Genomic DNA, 26,480 nt, shown 5'->3' on the forward strand with positions numbered 1-26,480 from the left:
GTTGTACAGCAGTGATATACCAATGGGTGGTTATACAGCAGTGATATACCAATGGGTGGTTATACTGCAGTGATATACCAATGGGTGGTTAATGGGTGGTTGTACAGCAGTGATATACCAATGGGTTGTTAATACCAGTAATGGGTGGTCTAACTGCATGATATACCAATGGGTGGTTATACAGCAGTAATATACCAATGGGTGGTTATACAGCAGTAATATACCAATGGGTGGTTATACAGCAGTGATATACCAATGGGCCAGCCCAATGGGTGGTTATCTAACTGCAGGGATATACCAATGGGTGGTTATACAGCAGTGATATACCAATGGGTTGTTAAATAGCAGTGATATACCAATGGGTGGTTATACTGCAGTGATATACCAATGGGTGGTTGTACAGCAGTGATATACCAATGGGTTGTTAAACAGCAGTGATATACCAATGGGTGGTTAAACAGCAGTGATATACCAATGGGTGGTTATACAGCAGTAATATACCAATGGGTGGTTATACAGCAGTAATATACCAATGGATGGTTATACAGCAGTGATATACCAATGGGTGGTTATACAGCAGTGATATACCAATGGGTGGTTATACAGTGATATACCAATGGTTGGTTATACTGCAGTAATATACCAATGGGTGGTTATACAGCAGTGATATACCAATGGGTGGTTAAACAGCAGTGATATACCAATGGGTGGTTATACAGCAGTAATATACCAATGGGTGGTTATACAGCAGTAATATACCAATGGGTGGTTATACTGCAGTGATATACCAATGGGTGGTTGTACAGCAGTGATATACCAATGGGTGGTTATACAGCAGTGATATACCAATGGGCCAGCCCTCTAACTGCAGTGATATACTAATGGGTGGTTATACAGCAGTGATATACCAATGGGTTGTTAAACAGCAGTGATATACCAATGGTTGGTTATACTGCAGTGATATACCAATGGGTGGTTGTACAGCAGTGATATACCAATGGGTGGTTATACAGCAGTGATATACCAATGGATGGTTATACAGCAGTGATATACCAATGGGCCAGCCCTCTAACTGCAGTGATATACAAATGGGTGGTTATACAGCAGTGATATACCAATGGTTGGTTATACTGCAGTGATATACCAATGGGTGGTTATACAGCAGTGATATACCAATGGTTGGTTATACTGCAGTGATATACCAATGGGTGGTTGTACAGCAGTGATATACCAATGGGTTGTTAAACAGCAGTGATATACCAATGGTTGGTTATACTGCAGTGATATACCAATGGGTGGTTGTACAGCAGTGATATACCAATGGTTGGTGCAGTGATATACCAAAACAGCAGTGATATACCAATGGTTTGTTAAACTGCAGTGATATACCAATGGGTGGTTGTACAGCAGTGATATACCAATGGGTTGTTAAACAGCAGTGATATACCAATGGTTGGTTATACTGCAGTGATATACTAATGGGTGGTTATACAGCAGTGATTTAAAAATCAAATCAAATCAAATTTTATTTGTCACATACACATGGTTAGCAGATGTTAATGCGAGTGTAGCGAAATGCTTGTGGGGTACTAATGTAAGAAATAACACGTAAAAAAAAAAAAACTGTATAGTTTCCTAGGAACGCGAAGCGAGGCGGCCATCTCTGTCGGCGCCGGATATAACTGATGGGTGGTTAAACTGCAGTGATATACCAATGGGCCAGCCCTCTAACTGCAGTGATATACCAATGGGTGATTAAACAGCAGTGATATACCAATGGGTGACTCTCTTTCCAGTGATGTTCCACAGTGGCTGACTACATCACAAATCCTAGATGCCATTGCCTGCCGTTGTGTCCTTGAGCAAGGCTCTTAACCCCCACAACAACAGCTCTCCAGGCGCCCAGCCCGCAGCACCTCTCCCAAATCTCTGTGTGTGTCTTTCAGCGGGGTTGGTTAAAAGCAAAATCCACATTTCGGTTGGACCTTGTGTCTGACCAATAAAGTGATCTTCATGTCTTAATCTTAACTATGTCTGAAATGGCACCCTATTCCCTTCAAAGTGCACTTATTCTGACCATATTGGGAATAGGGTGCCATTTGAGACTACAGAGTAGGAGTGTAATACCCAGCAGCTGCTGCTGTCCATCTCGTCACAGAGTAAATAACAGACCCATCTAACTAACGCAGCGCAGCGCTGTCAGCTAGCAGGCAGACACTGAACAACAGACCAGACCTATCTAACTCATGCAGCGTAGTCAGCTAGCAGACAGACACTGAACAACAGACCAGACCTATCTAACTCATGCAGCGTAGTCAGCTAGCAGACAGACACTGAACAACAGACCAGAACTATCGAACTCACGCAGCGTAGTCAGCTAGCAGACAGACACTGAACAACAGACCAGAACTATCGAACTCACGCAGCGTAGTCAGCTAGCAGACAGACACTGAACAACAGACCAGACCTATCTAACCAATGCCGCGCAGTGCTGTCAGCTAGCATGGCAGGGACAGAGACTCAGCCTGATAATACCAGACAGTCAGGGGATACTACGGCCTGAACAACAGACACACTTCTTATCAGGAGGAACTACAGCCTGAACAACAGACAAGCACATTAGGACTTCTTCTAAACCACACATGGGACTGTAAATACTCGATCCGGTCCAGACGAAACAGAACTGAATCAGAATGAAGCTCATCAAGCACATTCCACTGCTACAGATCCTGTTCCTTTCACAGATTGTGGCGAGTGTCGGACTGCAGAGAGGTTTGTACCTATAAACTGGCCTGCAATGCCATGTAACGCTGTAATGAGGTATGCCTCAGTATCTGAAACTAATCAGCACTGTCTGGTTGTTGTCAGGGATATTTCAAGAAAGAAAGAAAGAAAGAAAGAAAGAAAGAAAGAAAGAAAGAAAGAAAGAAAGAAAGAAAGAAAGAAAGAAAGAAAGAAAGAAAGAAAGAAAGAAAGAAAGAAAGAAAGAAAGAAAGAAAGAAAGAAAGAAAGAAAGAAAGAAAGAAAGAAAGAAAGAAAGAAAGAAAGAAAGACAGACAGACAGACAGACAGACAGACAGACAGACAGACAGACAGACAGACAGACAGACAGACAGACAGACAGACAGACAGACAGACAGACAGACAGACAGACAGACAGACAGACAGACAGACAGACAGACAGACAGACAGACAGACAGACAGACAGACAGACAGACAGACAGACAGACAGACAGACAGACAGACAGACAGACAGACAGACAGACAGACAGACAGACAGACAGACAGACAGACAGACAGACAGACAGACAGACAGACAGACAGACAGACAGACAGACAGACAGACAGACAGACAGACAGACAGACAGACAGACAGACAGACAGACAGACAGACAGACAGACAGACAGACAGACAGACAGACAGACAGACAGACAGACAGACAGACAGACAGACAGACAGACAGACAGACAGACAGACAGACAGACAGACAGACAGACAGACAGACAGACAGACAGACAGACAGACAGACAGACAGACAGACAGACAGACAGACAGACAGACAGACAGACAGACAGACAGACAGACAGACAGACAGACAGACAGACAGACAGACAGACAGACAGACAGACAGACAGACAGACAGACAGACAGACAGACAGACAGACAGACAGACAGACAGACAGACAGACAGACAGACAGACAGACAGACAGACAGACAGACAGACAGACAGACAGACAGACAGACAGACAGACAGACAGACAGACAGACAGACAGACAGACAGACAGACAGACAGACAGACAGACAGACAGACAGACAGACAGACAGACAGACAGACAGACAGACAGACAGACAGACAGACAGACAGACAGACAGACAGACAGACAGACAGACAGACAGACAGACAACTGTGAATAGTGGAGGACTCAGTTAATTGGGGAATGGACTTGTGGATTAAGTTATAACCTCTGTCAGATGTTGAGTCTGTCAGACATATAGTAAATCAATAATAGTACAGATAGACATTGGCAGAAGAACTGTGTGACTAATATTTTGGAGATTAACATTTACTCATATAGCACATTGACAAACATATTTTGTATCTTAATTCAGTGCTTTTACTTGACACATTTTCTCAGTCCTTTTGTTACTGTGCTTCAAAGTAACCCCGAGTCCCCTTCCTCTGAACATTTGATATATATCATAGCTACCTTATCATAGCTACCTCATCATAGCTACATTATCATAGCTACATTATCATAGCTACCTTATCATAGCTACCTCATCATAGCTACCTTACCATAGCTACCTCATCATAGCTACCTTATCATAGCTACCTCATCATAGCTACCTTATCATAGCTACACTATCATAGCTACATTATCATAGCTACCTCATCATAGCTACCTCATCATAGCTACCTTATCATAGCTACCTCATCATAGCTACCTTACCATAGCTACCTCATCATAGCTACCTCATCATAGTTACCTTACCATAGCTACCTCATCATAGCTACCTTACCATAGCTACCTCATCATAGCTACCTTATCATAGCTACACTATCATAGCTACATTATCATAGCTACATTATCATAGCTACCTCATCATAGCTACCTCATCATAGCTACCTCATCATAGCTACCTTATCATAGCTACCTCATCATAGCTATCTTACCATAGCTACCTCATCATAGTTACCTTACCATAGCTACCTCATCATAGCTACCTTATCATAGCTACACTATCATAGCTACATTATCATAGCTACCTTACCATAGCTACCTTACCATAGCTACCTCATCATAGCTACCTCATCATAGTTACCTCATCATAGCTACCTCATCATAGCTACCTCATCATGGTTACCTTACCATAGCTACCTCATCATAGCTACCTCATCATAGCTACCTTGTATTTATGGTAACAGTATTCTATGAATATCTGAGCGAAGTTGATAAACGGTTCACCTAATACGGATGAAAATACCCTCAAATTAACGCTGATAGGCCTCCCGAGTGGCGTAGTGGTCCAAGGCACTGCATTGCAGTGCTAGCTGTGCCACTAGAGATTCTGGGTTCGAGTCCAGACTCTCTCGCAGCCGGCCTCGACCGTGAGACCCATGGGGTGGCGCACAATTGGCCCAGCATCGGGAAGGGTTTGGCCGGCAGGGATGTCCTAGTCCCATCACGAACTAGCGACTCCTGTGGCGGGCCGGGAGCAATGCACGCTAACGCTGTCGCCAGGTGTAAGGTGTGGGGCTTCCAGGTTAAGCGGGCACTGTGTCAAGAAGCAGTGCGACTGGGCTGGGTCATGTTTCAGAGGACGCACGGCTCTCGAGCTTCGCCTCTCCCAAGTCCATACGGGAGTTGCAGCGAAGGGACAAGACTGTAACTACCAATTGGCTCCCACGAAATGATCTTTGCCAAAATCCTGAAGCATCCCTTTAACCTTACATTTATATTGATATTTAATCATTTAGCACACGCTCTTATTCAGAGCCACTTCCAGTTAGTGCATTAATCTTAAACAGCTAGGTGCGACAATTATATATCACATTCGTAGTAAATACACTTTTCCTCAATAAAGTAGCTTTCAACAAGGTTAGAGCTAATGTGTGGGGAGATGTTATGCGATAGGATAGTCTAGTTTGTTCTCCCGCCAATAGAACGGAGGGTAGATATGGTTTATTAACTCGCTCGTTGGCCTCTCCTGCGCCGTCTCTTCCTCTTTCTACCCCCGGGGATTAGGGACTGTTCCGGAATGAGCAGTACATCCACAGATGCTGACTCGTTGGAATAGAAATCTTCATCCAAATAGAGGTTAGTGATCACTGTTCTGATATCCAGAAACTATTTTCGGTCATAGGAAATGATGGTGGAAATGTAACGTACAAAAAAGTTCTGAGAAATATTAAGAATATATATAATTGGGTCAGGAACCCATAAAATGGTAGCCAACCATCTCTGCAGTGTCATCTACTGTACGTATAGTGGCTGGTCACTAAGATAAGATAGTGTAGAGGCTGTAGTCACTGTAGTAGCTGGTCACTAAGATAGTGTAGAGGCTGTAGTCACTGTGGTAGCTGGTCACTAAGGTAAGATATTGTAGAGGCTGTAGTCACTGTAGTAGCTGGTGTCTAGGAGTTGAGAGAGCTGAGAGAATCTTGGCATCTGCAGGAACAGGTGACATATCCGCTGAAACACCCAGCGGAAGCTGCCTGGTTGGGTTTCACAGTCAGAGGGCCACTACACAGTAACCACTGACGCCAGCACAGGCACACACACGCATGCAAGCACACACACACCGGCCAATGTGCTTGAATGCCAACTCAATGTACATACAGCCAGGGTATCCGTTCTGTGTTCCCTGGAGACTCATTGTACATACAGCCAGGCTATCAGATCTGTGTTCCCTGGAGACTCATTGTACATACAGCCAGGCTATCCGTTCTGTGTTCCCTGGAGACTCATGGTACATTTACATTTACATTTAAGTCATTTAGCAGACGCTCTTATCCAGAGCGACTTACAAATTGGTGAATTCACCTTCTGACATCCAGTGGAACAGCCACTTTACAATAGTGCATCTAAATCATTTAAGGGGGGGGGTGAGAAGGATTACTTTATCCTATCCTAGGTATTCCTTGAAGAGGTGGGGTTTCAGGTGTCTCCGGAAGGTGGTGATTGACTCCGCTGTCCTGGCGTCGTGAGGGAGTTTGTTCCACCATTGGGGGGCCAGAGCAGCGAACAGTTTTGACTGGGCTGAGCGGGAACTGTACTTCCTCAGTGGTAGGGAGGCGAGCAGGCCAGAGGTGGATGAACGCAGTGCCCTTGTTTGGGTAGATACAGCCAGGCTATGCGTTCTTTGTTCCCTGGAGACTCATGGTACATACAGACAGGTTATCAGATCTGTGTTCCCTGGAGATTTATGGTACATACAGCCAGGCTACCGTACTGATGTAGAGCTAGATGTAGCAGTATGTAGCATGTTGTACAGTACTGATGTAGAGCTCATGTAGCTGTAGCAGTATGTAGCATGTCGTACAGTGCTGATGTAGAGCTGATGTAGTTGTAGCATGTTGTACAGTACTGATGTAGAGCTGATGTAGCTCTAGCATGTTGTATAGTACTGATGTAGAGCTGATGTAGCAGTATGTAGCATGTTGTACAGTGCTGATGTAGAGCTGATGTAGAGCTGATGTAGCAGTATGTAGCATGTTGTACAGTACTGATGTAGCTGTAGCAGTATGTAGCATGATGTACAGTACTGATGTAGCTGTAGCAGTATGTAGCATGTTGTACAGTACTGATGTAGCAGTATGTAGCATGTTGTACAGTGCTGATGTTGAGCTGATGTAGCAGTATGTAGCATGTTGTACAGTACTGATGTAGCTGTAGCAGTATGTAGCATGTTGTACAGTACTGATGTAGCTGTAGCAATATGTAGCATGTTGTACAGTGCTGATGTTGAGCTGATGTAGCAGTGTGTAGCATGTTGTACAGTACTGATGTAGAGCTGATGTAGCAATAGGTAGCATGTTGTACAGTACTGATGTAGAGCTGATGTAGCTGTAGCAGTATGTAGCATGTTGTACAGTACTGATGTAGAGCTGATGTAGTTGTAGCATGTTGTACAGTACTGATGTAGAGCTGATGTAGCTGTAGCAGTATGTAGCATGTTGTACAGTACTAATGTAGAGCTGATGTAGTTGTAGCATGTTGTACAGTACTGATGTAGAGCTGATGTAGCTGTAGCATGTTGTACAGTACTGATGTAGAGTTGATGTAGCTGTAGCAGTATGTAGCATGTTGTACAGTACTAATATAGAGCTGATGTAGTTGTAGCATGTTGTACAGTACTGATGTCAAATCAAATCAAATTTTATTTGTCACATACACATGGTTAGCAGATGTTAATGCGAGTGTAGCGAAATGCTTGTGCTTCCAGTTCCGACAATGCAGTAATAACCAACAAGTAATCTAACTAACAATTCCAAAACTAATATCTTATACACAGTGTAAGGGGATAAAGAATATGTACATAAAGATATGAATGGGTGATGGTGCAGAGCAGCATAGGCAAGATACAGTAGATGACATCGAGTACAGTATATACATATGAGATGAGTATGTAAACAAAGTGGCATAGTTAAAGTGGCTAGTGATACATGTATTACATAAGGATGCAGTAGATGATAGAGTACAGTATATACGTATACATATGAGATGAATAATGTAGGGTATGTAAACATTATATTAGATAGCATTGTTTAAAGTGGCTAGTGATATATTTTACATCCTTTCCCATCAATTCCCATTATTGAAGTGGCTGGAGTTGAGTCAGTGTGTTGGCAGCAGCCACTCAATGTTAGTGGTTGCTGTTTAACAGTCTGATGGCCTTGAGATAGAAGCTGTTTTTCAGTCTCTCGGTCCCAGCTTTGATGCACCTGTACTGACCTCGCCTTCTGGATGATAGCGGGGTAAACAGGCAGTGGCTCGGGTGGGTGTTGTCCTTGATGATCTTTATGGCCTTCCTGTAACATCGGGGGGTGTAGGTGTCCTGGGGGGCAGGTAGTTTGCCCCCGGTGATACGTTGTGCAGACCTCACTACCCCCTGGAGAGCCTTACGGTTGTGGGCGGAGCAGTTGCCGTACCAGGCGGTGATACAGCCCGCCAGGATGCTCTCGATTGTGCATCTGTAGAAGTTTGTGAGTGTTTTTGGTGACAAGCCGAATTTCTTCAGCCTCCTGCGGTTGAAGAGGCGCTGCTGCGCCTTCTTCACGATGCTGTCTGTGTGAGTGGACCAATTTAGTTTGTCTGTGATGTGTATGCCGAGGAACTTAAAACTTACTACCCTCTCCACTACTGATCCTTCGATGTGGATAGGGGGGTGTTCCCTCTGCTGTTTCCTGAAGTCCACAATCATCTCCTTAGTTTTGTTGACGTTGAGTGTGAGGTTATTGTCCTGACACCACACTCCGAGGGCCCTCACCTCCTCCCTGTAGGCCGTCTCGTCGTTGTTGGTAATCAAGCCTACCACTGTTGTGTCGTCCGCAAACTTGATGATTGAGTTGGAGGCGTGCGTTGCCGCGCAGTCGTGGGTGAACAGGGAGTACAGGAGAGGGCTCAGAACGCACCCATGTGGGGCCCCAGTGTTGAGGATCAGCGGGGTGGAGATGTTGTTGCCTACCCTCACCACCCGGGGGCGGCCCGTCAGAATGCCAGTACCCAGTTGCACAGGGCGGGGTCGAGACCCAGGGTCTCGAGCTTGATGACGAGCTTGGAGGGTACTATGGTGTTGAATGCCGAGCTGTAGTCGATGAACAGCATTCTCACATAGGTATTCCTCTTGTCCAGATGGGTTAGGGCAGTGTGCAGTGTGGTTGAGATTGCGTCGTCTGTGGACCTATTTGGGCGGTAAGCAAATTGGAGTGGGTCTAGGGTGTCAGGTAGGGTGGAGGTGATATGGTCCTTGACTAGTCTCTCAAAGCACTTCATGATGACGGAAGTGCGTGCTACGGGGTGGTAGTCGTTTAGCTCAGTTACCTTAGCTTTCTTGGGAACAGAAACAATGGTGGCCCTCTTGAAGCATGTGGGAACAGCAGACTGGTATAGGGATTGATTGAATATGTCCGTAAACACACCAGCCAGCTGGTCTGCGCATGCTCTGAGGGCGCGGCTGGGGATGCCGTCTGGGCCTGCAGTCTTACGAGGGTTAACACGTTTAAATGTTTTACTCACCTCGGCTGCAGTGAAGGAGAGACCGCATGTTTCCGTTGCAGGCCTTGTCAGTGGCACTGTATTGTCCTCAAAGTGGGCAAAAAAGTTATTTAGTCTGCCTGGGAGCAAGACATCCTGGTCCGTGACTGAGCTGGATTTCATCTTGTAGTCCGTGATTGACTGTAGACCCTGCCACATACCTCTTGTGTCTGAGCCGTTGAATTGAGATTCTACTTTGTCTCTATACTGACGCTTATCTTGTTTGATAGCCTTACGGAGGGAATAGCTGCACTGTTTGTATTTGAGATGTAGAGCTGATGTAGCTGTAGCATGTTGTACAGTACTGATGTAGAGCTGATGTAGCTGTAGCATGTTGTACAGTACTGATGTAGAGCTGATGTAGCACAGTACTGATGTAGAGCTGATGTAGCTGTAGCATGTTGTACAGTACTGATGTAGAGCTGATGTAGCTGTATGTTGTACAGTACTGATGTAGAGCTGATGTAGCTGTAGCATGTTGTACAGTACTGATGTAGAGCTGATATGTAGAATGTTGTACAGTACTGATGTAGAGCTGATGTAGCTGTAGCATGTTGTACAGTACTGATGTAGAGCTGATGTAGCACAGTACTGATGTAGAGCTGATGTAGCTGTAGCAGTATGTAGCATATCGAACAGTACTGATGTAGAGCTGATGTAGCTGTAGCATGTTGTACAGTACTGATGTAGAGCTGATGTAGTTGTAGCATGTTGTACAGTACTGATGTAGAGCTGATGTAGCTGTAGCATGTTGTACAGTACTGATGTAGAGCTGATGTAGCACAGTACTGATGTAGAGCTGATGTAGCTGTAGCAGTATGTAGCATATCGAACAGTACTGATGTAGAGCTGATGTAGCTGTAGCATGTTGTACAGTACTGATGTAGAGCTGATGTAGTTGTAGCATGTTGTACAGTACTGATGTAGAGCTGATGTAGCTGTAGCATGTTGTATAGTACTGATTAGAGCTGATGTAGCACAGTACTTACTTGTTAATGGTTCTGGCTTACTTGTAAGCGCCGGATGATGTCAAGCCATAGCTCTCTGATTCATAGCAGCTGGTGGGACCTTTGTTCGGGCTCTGTTGGCAGTCACATTGTTCCATTGGGTCATGCTCTCTGGCACTGAGACTATCAGATAGTCACATTTCTCTCTCTCTCTCTCACTCTCTGGGCTCTTCAGCACGTTATGTTGCAATTTCATCATGTAAAAACTAGTGTCATTTTCCAGCCCTGACGCCAGGTTTGGCAACGTATCTGTCTTAACATCAGCTCCCTTGTGCTGAGGTGGGAGGGGGGGCAATATTTGAGGTGTGTCTTTAAAAACAAGTGCAAAAGTGTCCATTTCATGCAGAGATAACGGGGAGTATCAATCACATTGTATTGTTTAGCAGATGTTAATGCGTGTGTAACGAAATGCTTGTGCTTCTCGTCACATGTTTAGCAGATGTTAATGGTCACATGTTTAGCAGATGTTAATGGTCACATGTTTAGCAGATGTTAATGGTCACATGGTTAGCAGATGTTAATGGTCACATGGTTAGCAGATGTTAATGGTCACATGGTTAGCAGATGTTAATGCGAGCGTAACGAAATGCTTGTGCTCCTAGTTCCGACCGTGCAGTAATATCTAACAAGTAATCTAACAATTTCACAGCAACTACCTTGTACACACAAGTGTAAAGGAATGAATAAGAATATGTACATATAAATATATGGATGAGCGATGGCCGAACAGCATAGGCAAGATGCAGTAGATGGTACAGAGTGCAATATATAAAAAGCCTCAATTTCAGTCCTTCACAGCGTAGTGTGTTACCAATTGTCTTCTTGGTGACTATGGTCCCAGCTGCCTTGAGATCATTGACAAGAACCTCCCGTGTAGTTCTGGGCTGATTCCTCATTGTTCTCATGATCATTGCAACTCCACGAGGTGAGATCTTGCATGGAGCCCCAGGCCGAGGGAGATTGACAGTTCTTTTGTGTTTCTTCCATTTGCGAATAATCGCACCAACTGTTGTCACCTTCTCACCAAGCTGCTTGGCGATGGTCTTGTAGCCCAATCCAGCCGTGTGTAGGTCTACACTCTTGTCCCTGACATCCTTGGAGACCTCTTTGGTCTTGGCCATGGTGGAGAGTTTGGAATCTGATTGATTGATTGCTTCTGTGGACAGGTGTCTTTTATACAGGTAACAAGCTGAGATTAGGAGCACTACCTTTAAGAGTGTGCTCCTAATCTCAGCTCGTTACCTGTATAGAAGACACCTGGGAGCCAGAAATCTTTCTGATTGAGAGGGGGTCAAATACTTATTTCCCTCATTAAAATGCAAATAAATGTATAACATTTTTCACATGCGTTGTTCTGGATTTTTGTTGTTGTTATTCTGTCTCTCACTGTTCAAATAAACCATTAAATTTATAGTCTGACCATTTCTTTGTCAGTGGGCAAACGTACAAAATCAGCAGTGGATCAAATACTTTTTTCCCTCAAAATGAGATGAGTAATGTAGGGTATGTAAACATGATATAAAGTGGCATTGTTTAAGTGACTAGTGATACATTTATTACATCCAAATGTTAATTAAAAAAGTGGCCAGTGATTTGAGTCAGTATGCTGGCAGCAGCCTCTCCATGTTAGTGGTGGCTGTTTAACAGTCTGATGGCCTTGAGATAGAAGCTGTTTTTCGTTCCCAGCTTTGATGCACCTCTACCGACCTCACCTTCTGGATGATAGCGGGGTGAACAGGCAGTGGCTCGGGTGGTTGTTGTCCTTGATGATCTTTTTGGCCTTCCTGTGACATCGGGTGGTGTAGGTGTCCTGGAGGGCAGGTAGTTTGCCCCCGGTGATGCGTTGTGCAGACCTCACTGCCCTCTGGAGAGCCTTATGGTTGTGGGCGGAGCAGTTGCCATACCAGGCGGTGATACAGCCAGACAGGATGCTCTCGATTGTGCATCTGTAAAAGTTTGTGAGTGTTTATGGTGACAAGCCGAATGTCAGCCTCCTGAGGTCGTATAGATGCTGTTGCGCCTTCTTCACCACGCTGTCTGTGTGGGTGGACCATTTCAGTTTGTCCGTGATGCGTACGCCGAGGAACTTAAAACTTACTACCCTCTCCACTACTGTCCCGTCGATGTGGATAGGGGGGTGCTCCCTCTTTTGTTTCCTGAAGTCCACGATCAGCTCCTTTGTTTTGTTGACGTTGAGTGTGAGGTTATTTTCCTGACACCACACTCTGAGGGCCTTCACCTCCTCCCTGTAGGCCATCTTGTGGTGTCGTCTGCAAACTTGATGATTGAGTTGGAGGCGTGCATGGCCACGCAGTCATGGGTGAACAGGGAATGCAGGAGAGGGCTGAGATCACACCCTTGTGGGGCTCCAGTGGTGAGGATCAGCGGAGTGGAGATGTTGTATCCTACCCTCACCACCTGGGGGCGGCCCGTCAGCAAGTCCAGGACCCTGTTGCACAGGGCGGGGTCGAAACCCAGGGTCTTGAGCTTGGAGGGTACTGTGATGTTAAATGCTGAGCTGTAAATGATGAACAGCATTCTGACATAGGTATTCCTCTTGTCCAGATGGGTTACGGCAGGGTGCAGTGTGGTTGCGATTGTGTCGTCAGTGGACCTAATGGGGGCGTAAGCAAATTGGAGTGGGTCTAGGGTGTCAGGTAGGGTGGAGGTGATATGATGTTAATAAACTTGCTCACCGAATCATCGTATACATCAACGTTATAGTCCGATGTTATCCGGAACATTTCCCAGTCCACGTGATCGAAGCAATCTTGAAGTGTGGAATCAGATTGGTCAGACCAGTGTTGGGCAGACCTGAGCATGGGCATTTTGTTTTAGTTTCTGTCTATAGGCTGGGAGCAACAAAATGGAGTCGTGGTCAGATTTGCCGAAAGGGAGGGCATTGTATGCGTCGCAGATATTAGAGTAGCAGAGAGTGTTGCCAGCCCGGGTCGCACATTCGATATGCTGATTCAAATTAAGGGAGCCTTGTTTTCAGATTAGCCTTGTTAAAATCCCCAGCTACAATAAATGCAGCCTCAGGTTATGTGGTTTCCAGTTTACATAGAGTCCAATGAAGTTCTTTCAGGGCCGTTGGGGTGTCTGCTTGGGGGGGGGGGGTTATACATGACTGTGATTTATAATCGAAGAGAATTCTCTTGGTAGATAATGCGGTCGGCATTTGATCGTAAGGAATTCTAGGTCAGGGGAACAAGAGGACTCGAGTTCCTGTATATTGTAATGATCAAACCACGACTCGTTAATCATAAGGCATACACCTATGCCCTTCTTCTTACCAGAGAGATGTTTGTTTCTGTTGGCGCGATGCGTGAAGAAACCGGGTGGCCGTACCTACTCTGATAACGTATCCCGAGTGAGCCATGTTTCCGTGAAACAAAGAATGTTACAATCTTTGATGTCTCTCTGGAAGGTGACCCTTGATCAAATTTCATCCACCTTGTTGTCGTGAGACTGGACATTGGCGAGTAGTATACTCGGACGCGGTGGGCGGTGTGCCCGTCTACGGAGCCTGACCAGAAGACCACTCCGTCTGCCCCTTCTGCAGCGCCATTGTTTTGGGTCGTCTACTGGGATCCGATCCATTGTCCTGGGTGGTGGTCCAAACAGAGGATCCGCTTCGGGAAAGTCATATTCCTGGTCATAATGTTGGGAAGTTGCTCTTATATCCAATAGTTCCCCCCGGCTGTATGTAATAAGACTTCAGATCTCCTGGGGTAACAGTGGAAGAAATAATACGTGAAAAAAACGAAATACTGCACAGTTTCCTGAGAACGCGAAGCGAGGCGTCCATCTCTGTCTGCGCCAAACAAGAGGTCTTAGCGATAACGCATTTGATAATGGCATGGATTGTGAGAGTGGAAGCACACCCTATCCACCTATGACCACAGTGCCCAATGAAGAGAGATGTGCCTTTTGTGTTGGTGAATTTCATATTCAGAAACCTAAAAAACTATTGGTTTTCCCCCCATTTCATTTAATTTGATTAAAAACCCAGCATAGCCTCCCCTCCCTTAATCAAGGCTGGTTCAGCAGAACCACATAGGTGGATCTTTTATCCATGAGCCAACTTGCTGTTGAATAAAGGGCTTTTAAATGGTCTACTGAGAGTGAGTTGAAATATTTTGGAGATTTTTGCCTAATGCTTTTTCATAATTCACAAATCTGCATACCTAAATTCAATTGTTCAAGTAGGCTACCCATCCCCATTTTCATTTAGCACCACTTGTCCGATTACAAAACTATTCAGTCCTTCCTATAATGCTATACCAACGGCAGATGTAGAGAATCTGCCTCAATCATGGGAAATTATACAATTGACAGGAGTCTAGTATTTTGTATAGACGTGCGAATGTTATGCGTAAAGACATTTCGTCCTATGTGTGCGCACAGTGCCATGGAATGAGAGAAGCCATTAGTGATATCATGCTTCTGACCCCGCATGTATTTAGAAATATTGTTGTTGTTTTTATTTCACATCAAGTCCACCATAGGCTTCCCTTACCCAGGCTACTAAGGCTGGATCCCCATAGGCTTCCCTTACCCAGGCTACTAAGGCTGGATCCCCATAGGCTTCCCTTACCCAGGCTACTAAGGCTGGATCCCCATAAGGCTGGACACCCATAGGCTTCCCTTACCCAGGCTACTAAGGCTGGATCCCCATAGGCTTCCCTTAACCAGGCTACTAAGGCTGGATCCCCATAGGCTTCCCTTACCCAGGCTACTAAGGCTGGATACCCATAGGATTCCCTTACCCAGGCTACTAAGGCTGGATCCCCATAGGCTTCCCTTACCCAGGCTACTAAGGCTGGATCCCCATAGGCTTCCCTTAACCAGGCTACTAAGGCTGGATCCCCATAGGCTTCCCTTACCCAGGCTACTAAGGCTGGATCCCCATAGGCTACCCTTACCCAGGCTACTAAGGCTGGATACCCATAGGCTACCCTTACCCTAGGCTACAGAGCTTGGATCACCATTTGCTACCAAGGCTGGATCAACATAGGCTTTACCCTAGGCTACTAAGGCTGGATCAACAGCAATGCGTCCTGTCTTTTTTATCATGTCTTTGCAAAGCAGCCTAATCCATAGAAAAGTGATTAAATGGTCTATTCATCAGAGTACCTTTAAATTAAGATATCCTGCACATCCTAAAACATACACAAATATGCCTACCTGCACAATACATTTAGTTTGTTCAAGTATACATCCCCATCCTGCAATCCAGTTACCAAAGAAAGACACTTCCTCCAAAGGTATTTAAATGATTCAGTCTAATAATGCAGCACCAATGGTAGGTCTAGGCTATATTTAGCTTATTGCGGACCGTCTGTTTTGGCCAAATGTGAACCGTCTGTGTTGGCCATATGTGAACCATCTGTGTTGGCCAAATGTGAACCATCTGTGTTGGCCAAATGTGAACCATCTGTGTTGGCCAAATGTGAACCATCTGTGTTGGCCAAATGTGAACCATCTGTGTTGGCCATATGTGAACCATCTGTGTTGGCCAAATGTGAACCATCTGTGTTGGCCAAATGGGAACCGTCTGTGTTGGCCATATGTGAACCATCTGTGTTGGCCAAATGTGAACCGTCTGTGTTGGCCAAATGGGAACTGTCTGTGTTGGCCATATGTGAACCATCTGTGTTGGCCAAATGTGAACCATCTGTGTTGGCCAAATGTGAACCATCTGTGTTGGCCAAATGTGAACCGTCTGTGTTGGCCAAATGGGAACCGTCTGTGTTGGCCATATGTGAACCATCTGTGTTGGCCAAATGTGAACCATCTGTGTTGGCCAAATGGGAACTGTCTGTGTTGGCCAAATGTGAACCATCTGTGTTGGCCAAATGTGAACCATCTGTGTTGGCCAAATGTGAACCATCTGTGTTGGCCAAATGTGAACCATCTGTGTTGGAACCATCAAATGTGAACCATCTGTGTTGGCCAAATGTGAACCATCTGTGTTGGCCAAATGTGAACCATCTGTGTTGGCCAAATGTGAACCATCTGTGTTGGCCAAATGTGAACTGTCTGTGTTGGCCAAATGTGAACTGTCTGTGTTGGCCAAATGTGAACCGTCTGTGTTGGCCAAATGTGAACCATCTGTGTTCTGTGTTGGCCAAATGTGAACTGTCTGTGTTGGCCAAATGTGGAACTGTCTGTGTTGGCCAAATGTGAACCGTCTGTGTTGGCCATATGTGAACCATCTGTGTTGGCCAAATGTGAACCATCTGTGTTGGCCAAATGGGATCCGTCTGTGTTGGCCAAATGTGAACCGTCTGTGTTGGCCAAATGTGAACCATCTGTGTTGGCCAAATGTGAACTGTCTGTGTTGGCCAAATGTGAACCATCTGTGTTGGCCAAATGTGAACCATCTGTGTTGGCCAAATGTGAACCGTCTGTGTTGGCCAAATGTGAACTGTCTGTGTTGGCCATATGTGAACTGTCTGTGTTGGCCAAATGTGAACTGTCTGTGTTGGCCAAATGGGAACTGTCTGTGTTGGCCAAATGTGAACCATCTGTGTTGGCCAAATGTGATCCATCTGTGTTGGCCAAATGTGAACTGTCTGTGTTGGCCAAATGTGAACCGTCTGTGTTGGCCAAATGTGAACCGTCTGTGTTGGCCAAATGTGAACTGTCTGTGTTGGCCAAATGGGAACTGTCTGTGTTGGCCAAATGGGAACTGTCTGTGTTGGCCAAATGTGAACTGTCTGTGTTGGCCAAATGGGAACCGTCTGTGTTGGCCAAATGGGAATGCGTCAATGTAAGGGTAACCGGTGTGAAATGACAAGCTGGTTAGCAGCGTGAGCAAGTAACATTTCAATCCGTGACGTCACTCGCTCTGATACTTTAAAGTAGGTGTGTCCCTTTCTCTGCCGCAGCTGTTGTGGAGCGAAAGGTAACAATGTTTTGTGGGTGACTGTTGTCGATGTGTTCAGAGGGTCCCTGGATCGAACCAAGGTTGAGGCAAGGAGAGGGACAGAAGCAACACTGTTACAAATGTTTGGGAAATATTTGGTTTGAACATCCAGCTGTGACTGTGGCTGTGTGGCATCATTGTACAGAGGAGATACACTGCATTCGGAAAGTATTCAGACTACTTGACATTTTACACATTTTGATGGTTACAGCCTTATTCTAATATTGATGAAATCATTTTCCCTTCTCAATCTACACACAACATCCCATAATGACGTCACAACACCCCATAATGACATCACAACACCCCATAATGACATCACAACACCCCATAATGACATCACAACACCCCATAATGACATCACAACACCCCATAATGACATCACAACACCCCATAATGACATCACAACACCCCATAATGACAAAGGTAAAACGTTTTTATATGTTTTTGCTAATATATTAAAAATGGAAAATGAAAAATTACATTTAAATAAGTGTTTACTCAGTAGTTTGTTGAAGCACCTTTAGCAGCGATTACAGCCTCAAGTCTTCTTGGGTATAACGCTACAAGCTTGGCACACCTGTATTTGATGAGTTTCTCCCATTCTTCTATGCAGAACCTCTCAAGCTCTGTCAGATTGGATGGGGAGTGTTGCTGCACAGCTATGTTCAGGTCTCTCCAGAGATGTTTGATCGGGATCAAGTCTGGGCTCTTGCTGGGCCATTCAGAGACTTGTCCCGAAGCTCCTCCTTAGTTGTCTTGGCTTTGTACTTAGGTTCTTTGTCCTGTTGGAAGGTGAACCTTCGCCCCCAGTCTGCGGTCTTGAGCGCTCTGGAGCAGGTTTTCATCAAGGATCTTGCTTTGCTTCGTTCATCTTTCCTCGATCCTGATTAGTCGCCCAGTCCCTGCCTCTGAAAAACATCACCACAGCATGATGCTACCACCATGCTTCACCATGGGGATGGTGCAAAGTTTCCTCCAGACATGACGCTTGGCATTCAGGCCAACAAGTTCAATATTTGTTTCATCAGACCAGAGGTCCTTGTTTCTCATACATAGGGCGAGAGTCTTTAGGTGCCTTTTTAATAAATAGGCAATAGAGGCGATATAATTACAATTTATCATTAACACTGGAGTGATGATGTGCAGATAATGTGCAAGTAGAGATACTGGGGTGCAAAAGAGCAAGAGGATAAATAAAAAAATATGGGGATGATGTAGTTGTGTGTGCTATTTACAGATGGGCTGTGTACAGGTACAGTGATCGGTAAGCTGCTCTGATAGCTCATGCTTATTTAGAAAGGCAAATATAAGTGTCAAAATTCAGTGATTTTTGCAATTCGTTCCAGTCATTGGCAGCAGATATCTGGAAGGAAAGGCGGCCAAAGGAGGTGTTGGCTTTGGGGATGAACAGTGAAGTATACCTGCTGGAGCGCATGCTACGGGTGGGTGCTGGTATGGTGACCAGTGAGCTGAGATAAGGCGGGGCTTTACCTAGCAAAGACTTGACCTGGAGCCAATGGGTTTGGCGACGAATATGTAGTGAGGGCCAGCCAACGAGAGCATACAGGTCGCAGTGGTGGGTAGTGTATGGGGCTTTGGTGACAAAACGGATGGCATTGTGATAGACTACATCCAGTTTGCTGAGTAGAGTGTTGGAGGCTATTTTGAAAATTACATTGCTAAGTCAAGGATCGGTAGGATAGTCAGTTTTACGAGGGTATGTTTGGCAGCATGAGTGAAGGATGCTTTGTTTACAAATAGGAAGCCGATTCTAGATTTAATTTTGGATTGGAGATGCTTAATGTGAATCTGGAAGGTGAGTTTACAGTCTAAGGTACGGTGGGATTCGAAATGGTCGGTGATCTGTTTGTTGGCTTTCGAAGATTTTAGAAAGGCAGGGTAGGATAGATATACAGTAGGTCTGTAACAGTTTGGGTCTAGAGTGTCTCCCCCTTTGGAGAGGGGGGTGACTGCAGCAGCTTTCAAATCATTGGGGATCTCAGACTATATGAAAGAGAGGTTGAACAGGCTAGTAATAGAGTAATAGGGGTTGCAACAATTTCGGCGGATAATTTTAGAAAGTGAGGGTCCAGATTGTCAATCCCAGCTGAGTTGTACGGATCCAGATTTTGCAGCTCTTTCGGAACATCAGCGGTTTAGATTTGGATGAAGCAGAAAGGGGGGGGGGGCAAGTTGCTGCAGGGGGTGCAGAGCTGTTGTTTGGATAGCCACGTGGAAAGTATGGCCATACAGAGGGTACAGAGGAGATGGTGGAGAGAGTAGGGTACAGAGGAGATATCTAGCTGCCATCATTGCAGTCATTGTAGGCTCTTCTGCCCAAGACTTCTAAACAGTAGAAGTGATATACAAATGAAATGGAATTGAACCACCCTGCAGGAGACAGAGTAATGTCATGTCATGTAATGTCACCTTATGTCATGTGGTCCGTCCCCAGCTCCTCGCATCACAACCCTGCTGGAGACCTTGGACATCCTGTTGGATCACAACGCCACGTTCATCTGTGAAGTTGACTCCCGACCATCAGCGGATGTCACGTGGACACGGAACAACCACCCAATCCCGTGAGAGCATTTAACAAAATTGGAAACATTAGACAACCTTGTCTGGTACATTTGAGTAATTTAAACAGACTTTAAATTGTATGATCGGTCATTACAGAGGCTTTTGGTGAGTTTCAGGAAGTTTAATTCATTCAGGTCACAGCTTTATGTGTCTGTTTTATCCAAATACTATGACTATGATTAATGTATATTATTTCCCTAATGCTCTCCAGATACTATGATTCTGTTTCCTGTTTCATCCAGATACTAAGATTCTGTATCCTGTTTCATCCAGATACTATGATTCTGTATCCTGTTTAATCCAGATACTATGATTCTGTTTCCTGTTTCATCCAGATACTATGATTCTGTATCCTGTTTCATCCAGATACTATGATTCTGTTTCCTGTTTCATCCAGATACTAAGATTATGTTTCCTGTTTCATCCAGATAATATGATTCTGTTTCCTGTTTCATCCAGATACTATGATTCTGTTTCCTGTTTCATCCAGATACTAAGATTATGTTTCCTGTTTCATCCAGATAATATGATTCTGTTTCCTGTTTCATCCAGATACTATGATTCTGTTTCCTTTCTTCCAGATACTAAGATTATGTTTCCTGTTTCATCCAGATACTATGATTCTGTTTCCTTTCTTCCAGATACTATGATTCTGTTTCCTGTTTCATTCAGATACTATGATTCTATTTCCTGTTTCATTCAGATACTATGACTCCCGCTACACGATCAGGGAGAATGGCCAGATGCTATTGATCCCCAACGTCAAAGAGTCGGATAACGGGGAGTACTGCTGTGTTGCTAACAACGGCATTGGAGAGCCGGCCAAGAGCTGCGGAGCCCTGCAGCTTAAAATGAGTATGGGATAGGGGAAAGGGGGATACCTAGTCAGTTGTGCAGGGAAAGGGGGATATCTAATCAGTTGTAAAGGGAAAGGGGGATATCTAGTCAGTTGTGCAGGGAAAGGGGGATATCTAATCAGTTGTAAAGGGAAAGGGGGATACCTAGTCAGTTGTGCAGGGAAAGGGGGATATCTAGTCAGTTGTAAAGGGAAAGGGGATATCTAGTCAGTTGGAAAGGGGGATATCTAATCAGTTGTAAAGGGAAAGGGGGATATCTAGTCAGTTGTAAAGGGAAAGGGGGATATCTAATCAGTTGTAAAGGGAAAGGGGGATATCTAATCAGTTGTAAAGGGAAAGGGGGATATCTAGTCAGTTGTAAAGGGAAAGTCAGTTGTAAAGGGAAAGGGGGATATCTAATCAGTTGTAAAGGGAAAGGGGGATATCTAGTCAGTTGGAAAGGGAAAGGGGATATCTAGTCAGTTGTAAAGGGAAAGGGGGATATCTAGTCAGTTGTAAAGGGAAAGGGGGATATCTAGTCAGTTGTAAAGGGAAAGGGGATATCTAGTCAGTTGGAAAGGGGGATATCTAGTCAGTTGTAAAGGGAAAGGGGGATATCTAGTCAGTTGTAAAGGGAAAGGGGGCTATCCAGTCAATTGGAAAGGGAAAGGGGGATATCTAGTCAGTTGTAAAGGGGGATACCTAGTCAGTTGTAAAGGGAGGGGATATCTAGTCAGTTGTAAAGGGAAAGGGGGATATCTAGTCAGTTGTAAAGGGAAAGGGGATATCTAGTCAGTTGTAAAGGGAAAGGGGGATATCTAGTCAGTTGTAAAGGGAAGGGGATACCTAGTCAGTTGTAAAGGGAAAGGGGGATATCTAGTCAGTTGTAAAGGGAAAGGGGGATATCTAGTCAGTTGTAAAGGGAAAGGGGGATATCTAGTCAGTTGTAAAGGGGGATATCTAGTCAGTTGGAAAGGGAAAGGGGGATATCTAGTCAGTTGGAAAGGGGGATATCTAGTCAGTTGGAAAGTGAAAGGAGGATATCTAGTCAGTTGTAAAGGGAAAGGGGGATATCTAGTCAATTGTAAAGGGAAAGGGGGATATCTAGTCAGTTGTAAAGGGAAGGGGATACCTAGTCAGTTGTAAAGGGAAAGGGGGATATCTAATCAGTTGTAAAGGGAAGGGGATATCTAATCAGTTGTAAAGGGAAGGGGATATCTAGTCAGTTGTAAAGGGAAGGGGATACCTAGTCAGTTGTAAAGGGAAAGGGGGATATCTAGTCAGTTGTAAAGGGAAAGGGGGATACCTAGTCAGTTGTAAAGGGGGATATCTAGTCAGTTGTAAAGGGTGATATCTAGTCAGTTGGAAAGGGGGATATCTAGTCAGTTGTGTACTAGTCAGTTGTAAAGGGAAAGGGGGATATCTATCCAGTTGTAAAGGGGGATATCTAGTCAGTTGTAAAGGGAAAGGAGGACACCTTGTCAGTTGTACAAGGAAAATGGGATATCTAGTCAGTTGGAAAGGGGGATATCTAGTCAGTTGAAAAGGGAAAGAGGGATACCTAGTCAGTTTGAAAGGGGGATATCTAGTCAGTTGTAAAGGGAAAGGGGATATCTAGTCAGTTGTAAAAGGGAAAGGGGATATCTAGTCAGTTGTAAAGGGGGATATCTAGTCAGTTGTAAAGGGAAAGGGGGATATCTAGTCAGTTGTAAAGGGAAAGGGGGATATCTAGTCAGTTGTAAAGGGAAAGGGGGATATCTAGTCAGTTGTAAAGGGGGATATCTAGTCAGTTGTAAAGGGAAAGGGGATATCTAGTCAGTTGTAAAGGGAAAGGGGGATATCTAGTCAGTTGGAAAGGGGGATACCTAGTCAGTTGTAAAGGGAAAGGGGGATATCTAGTCAGTTGTAAAGGGAAAGGGGGATATCTAGTCAGTTGTAAAGGGAAAGGGGGATATCTAGTCAGTTGTAAAGGGAAGGGGATACCTAGTCAGTTGTAAAGGGAAAGGGGGATATCTAGTCAGTTGTAAAGGGAAAGGGGGATATCTAGTCAGTTGTAAAGGGAAAGGGGGATATCTAGTCAGTTGTAAAGGGAAGGGGATATCTAGTCAGTTGTAAAGGGAAAGGGGGATATCTAGTCAGTTGTAAAGGGAAAGGGGGATATCTAGTCAGTTGTAAAGGGAAAGGGGGATATCTAATCAGTTGTAAAGGGAAAGGGGGATATCTAATCAGTTGTAAAGGGAAAGGGGGATATCTAGTCAGTTGTAAAGGGAAAGGGGGATATCTAGTCAGTTGGAAAGGGGGATATCTAGTCAGTTGTAAAGGGAAAGGGGGATATCTATCCAGTTGGAAAGGGGGATATCTAGTCAGTTGTAAAGGGAAAGGAGGACACCTTGTCAGTTGTACAAGGAAAATGGGATATCTAGTCAGTTGGAAAGGGGGATATCTAGTCAGTTGAAAAGGGAAAGAGGGATACCTAGTCAGTTTGAAAGGGGGATATCTAGTCAGTTGTAAAGGGAAAGGGGGATATCTTGTCAGTTGTACAACTGAAGGCATTCAACTGAAATGTGTCTTCAGCATTTAACCCAACCCCTCTAAATCAGAGAGGTATGTGGGGTTATACCCCGTGTTCTAAGGGATCCGTACCGTGTTCAGGGCTGTGCCCCCATTGGCACTCTATTGCCTGAAATGTACACTATGTTTTACCAGGGCACATAGGGTCAAAAGTAGTACTCTGGTTAATACCTGACCCCTTGTAGTTGATGTTTGTGCCTCTGTGGAAATCTAATGAGCTTTTATCAAAAATTCCCCATGAGAATCCATCTAAATTAGAGATATGTTTTTTTGAATGGGCTGCGTCTCAATCCACCAGATCTTCCAATGGCGACCTTCCTCATCTGTGATGGAAGGTGTCAGAGCTGGAGCGGTGTCAGACCATGAGACATCCCAAACAATCGTTCTTCTCACGAAACGTCTGTAGCGTCCGAATGGTTTGGCCTACAAAACTAATGTGACCAGTGTATGGAAAGATGAGACTCTCATGTATACACGTTTGAAGGTACCCGGTACCACTTCTAAAACATGGAAGAACTTTAGTGCCCACATGTTTCTTCTTAGACTCTTAAAAGTAGTCCTCTAAATAGGGAATAGGGTGTCATTTGAAACTCAACTGTTTCTTTGTTCCATACAGTGTTCTAGAAGAGATTATTCTAGATGTCTCAGAACAGCCTGTACAGGATCTCTGAAGTCTAAACCAGGGAGTCTCAGATACTGTATGTCAACTGTTCACTTTGGTAGGCGAGAATCTTATTGTCCTTTGTCAATCACACTGGTGTGAACTCTACATAGTGTCAAGCTTGCTGATTTTACACCAGTGAACTAATGATGCCTTCAATGCTTCAGATTGTTCTCATTCAGACAGTATTAGGGAGAAGGATAGTCTGCAATGATACCACATTAATTTAATCAGCAACTATGTTCTACTTCCAGAGCCTCAGATAAAAAGACACCCCACCAACATGACGCTACTGATTGAGTCCAAGGCCGTGTTGCCCTGTGTGACGCTAGGAAACCCCAAACCAGACATCTCCTGGATCAAAGATGATGCTCTTATGACGGTACCTCTTATTTTCAATCAGCACTGACAGTTTGTTGTGAGGACGGTATACTATATGAGCACACTACTCAAACATCGACTGTAGAATACTCTGCAGGAATTTCACATATTGACAATTGTGACAGACCACTAGGAGGTTCTAGACTACGTCACCCATTGAATTGATACAGGAATCAAGTGGTCCACACAAGCAGAAGCCATCAACTGAATAAAGATAATAGCATTATTCTTAGACACTCAACTCACTTTCAGAATCAATACTCCCAACAGGTGAGTGATCGGATCACGATTCTGGATTATGGCACTCTGAAGATCCATAACATCAAGAAGGAAGACGCGGGGCAGTACCGCTGTGTGGCCAAGAACAGCTTCGGGATCGCCTTCTCCAAACCAGTCACCATAGAAGTACAGGGTAAGTCCTATAGCCTTCTCCAAACCAGTCACTATAGAGGTACAGGGTAAGTCCTAGAGCCTTCTCCAAACCAGTCACCATAGAGGTACAGGGTAAGTCCTAGAGCCTTCTCCAAACCAGTCACTATAGAGGTACAGGGTAAGTCATAGAGCCTTCTCCAAACCAGTCACCATAGAGGTACAGGGTAAGTCCTAGAGCCTTCTCCAAACCAGTCACTATAGAGGTACAGGGTAAGTCCTAGAGCCTTCTCCAAACCAGTCACCATAGAGGTACAGGGTAAGTCCTAGAGCCTTCTCCAAACCAGTCACCATAGAGGTACAGGGTAAGTCCTAGAGCCTTCTCCAAACCAGTCACCATAGAGGTACAGGGTAAGTCCTAGAGCCTTCTCCAAACCAGTCACTATAGAGGTACAGGGTAAGTCCTAGAGCCTTCTCCAAACCAGTCACCATAGAGGTACAGGGTAAGTCCTAGAGCCTTCTCCAAACCAGTCACCATAGAGGTACAGGGTAAGTCCTAGAGCCTTCTCCAAACCAGTCACTATAGAGGTACAGGGTAAGTCCTAGAGCCTTCTCCAAACCAGGCACCATAGAGGTACAGGGTAAGTCCTAGAGCCTTCTCCAAACCAGTCACCATAGAGGTACAGGGTAAGTTCTAGAGCCTTCTCCAAACTAGTCACCACAGAAGTACAGGGTATGTCCTAGAGCCTTCTCCAAACCAGTCACCATAGAAGTACAGGGTAAGTCTTAGAGCCTTCTCCAAACCAGTCACCATAGAGGTACAGGGTAAGTCCTAGAGCCTTCTCCAAACCAGTCACTATAGAAGTACAGGGTAAGTCATAGCAAGGCTGGTGGACCCACAACAGAGGACTCTGAAATACTAAATAGCAGGCTAATGTTAAAGCAGGTTAATTCAACATATAACTCATGATGTTTCTAACTGTTATGTTTTGATGTTTCCTCCAGCCCCAGCCCGGATCCTCAGGGTCCCTAAGGATAAGAGAGTGACCTTCGGTAGCGAGGTCTCTCTGGAGTGTAACGCCACTGGAAACCCTATCCCCGCCATCACATGGTTGGAGAACGGGAATACCGTGAGTACTTCTCTCCGTGGTTGGAGAACGGGAATACCATGATTACTGCTCTCTAATGTTGGAGAACGGGAATAGCGTGATTACTGCTCTCCAGACACACTGCTCTTTCCACTTCTCATATGCTTCCTCTTCTTCCTCTTCCCAGTGTGTTGTGGATACATAAAAGCATAGGGTTTTGGGGGATATGAGCAGGCATAGCCTCAGCCAGCCCAAAGTCTAAGAGATCTGGCTTGTGTTCCTAAAG

General features: G+C 44.9%; 1 protein-coding gene across 1 annotated transcript in view; it reads left to right on the forward strand.

Moving 5' to 3' along the window:
- Positions 1 to 2,111: 2,111 nt before the first annotated feature.
- musk (muscle, skeletal, receptor tyrosine kinase) overlaps positions 2,112 to 26,480 on the forward strand; it is a 76,102-nt gene continuing 51,733 nt past the window's right edge. Inside the window, exons 1-6 of the mRNA XM_064943627.1 lie at positions 2,112 to 2,772; positions 20,161 to 20,287; positions 20,992 to 21,143; positions 24,611 to 24,738; positions 25,008 to 25,149; positions 26,112 to 26,236. Coding sequence (XP_064799699.1) covers positions 2,694 to 2,772; positions 20,161 to 20,287; positions 20,992 to 21,143; positions 24,611 to 24,738; positions 25,008 to 25,149; positions 26,112 to 26,236 — 753 coding nt within the window. The 5' untranslated portion in view covers positions 2,112 to 2,693. The remainder of the gene's footprint in view (positions 2,773 to 20,160; positions 20,288 to 20,991; positions 21,144 to 24,610; positions 24,739 to 25,007; positions 25,150 to 26,111; positions 26,237 to 26,480) is intronic.

Source organism: Oncorhynchus masou, chromosome 28 (genome assembly GCF_036934945.1).
Source record: "Oncorhynchus masou masou isolate Uvic2021 chromosome 28, UVic_Omas_1.1, whole genome shotgun sequence".
NCBI classification, from domain to species: Eukaryota; Metazoa; Chordata; class Actinopteri; order Salmoniformes; family Salmonidae; genus Oncorhynchus; species Oncorhynchus masou.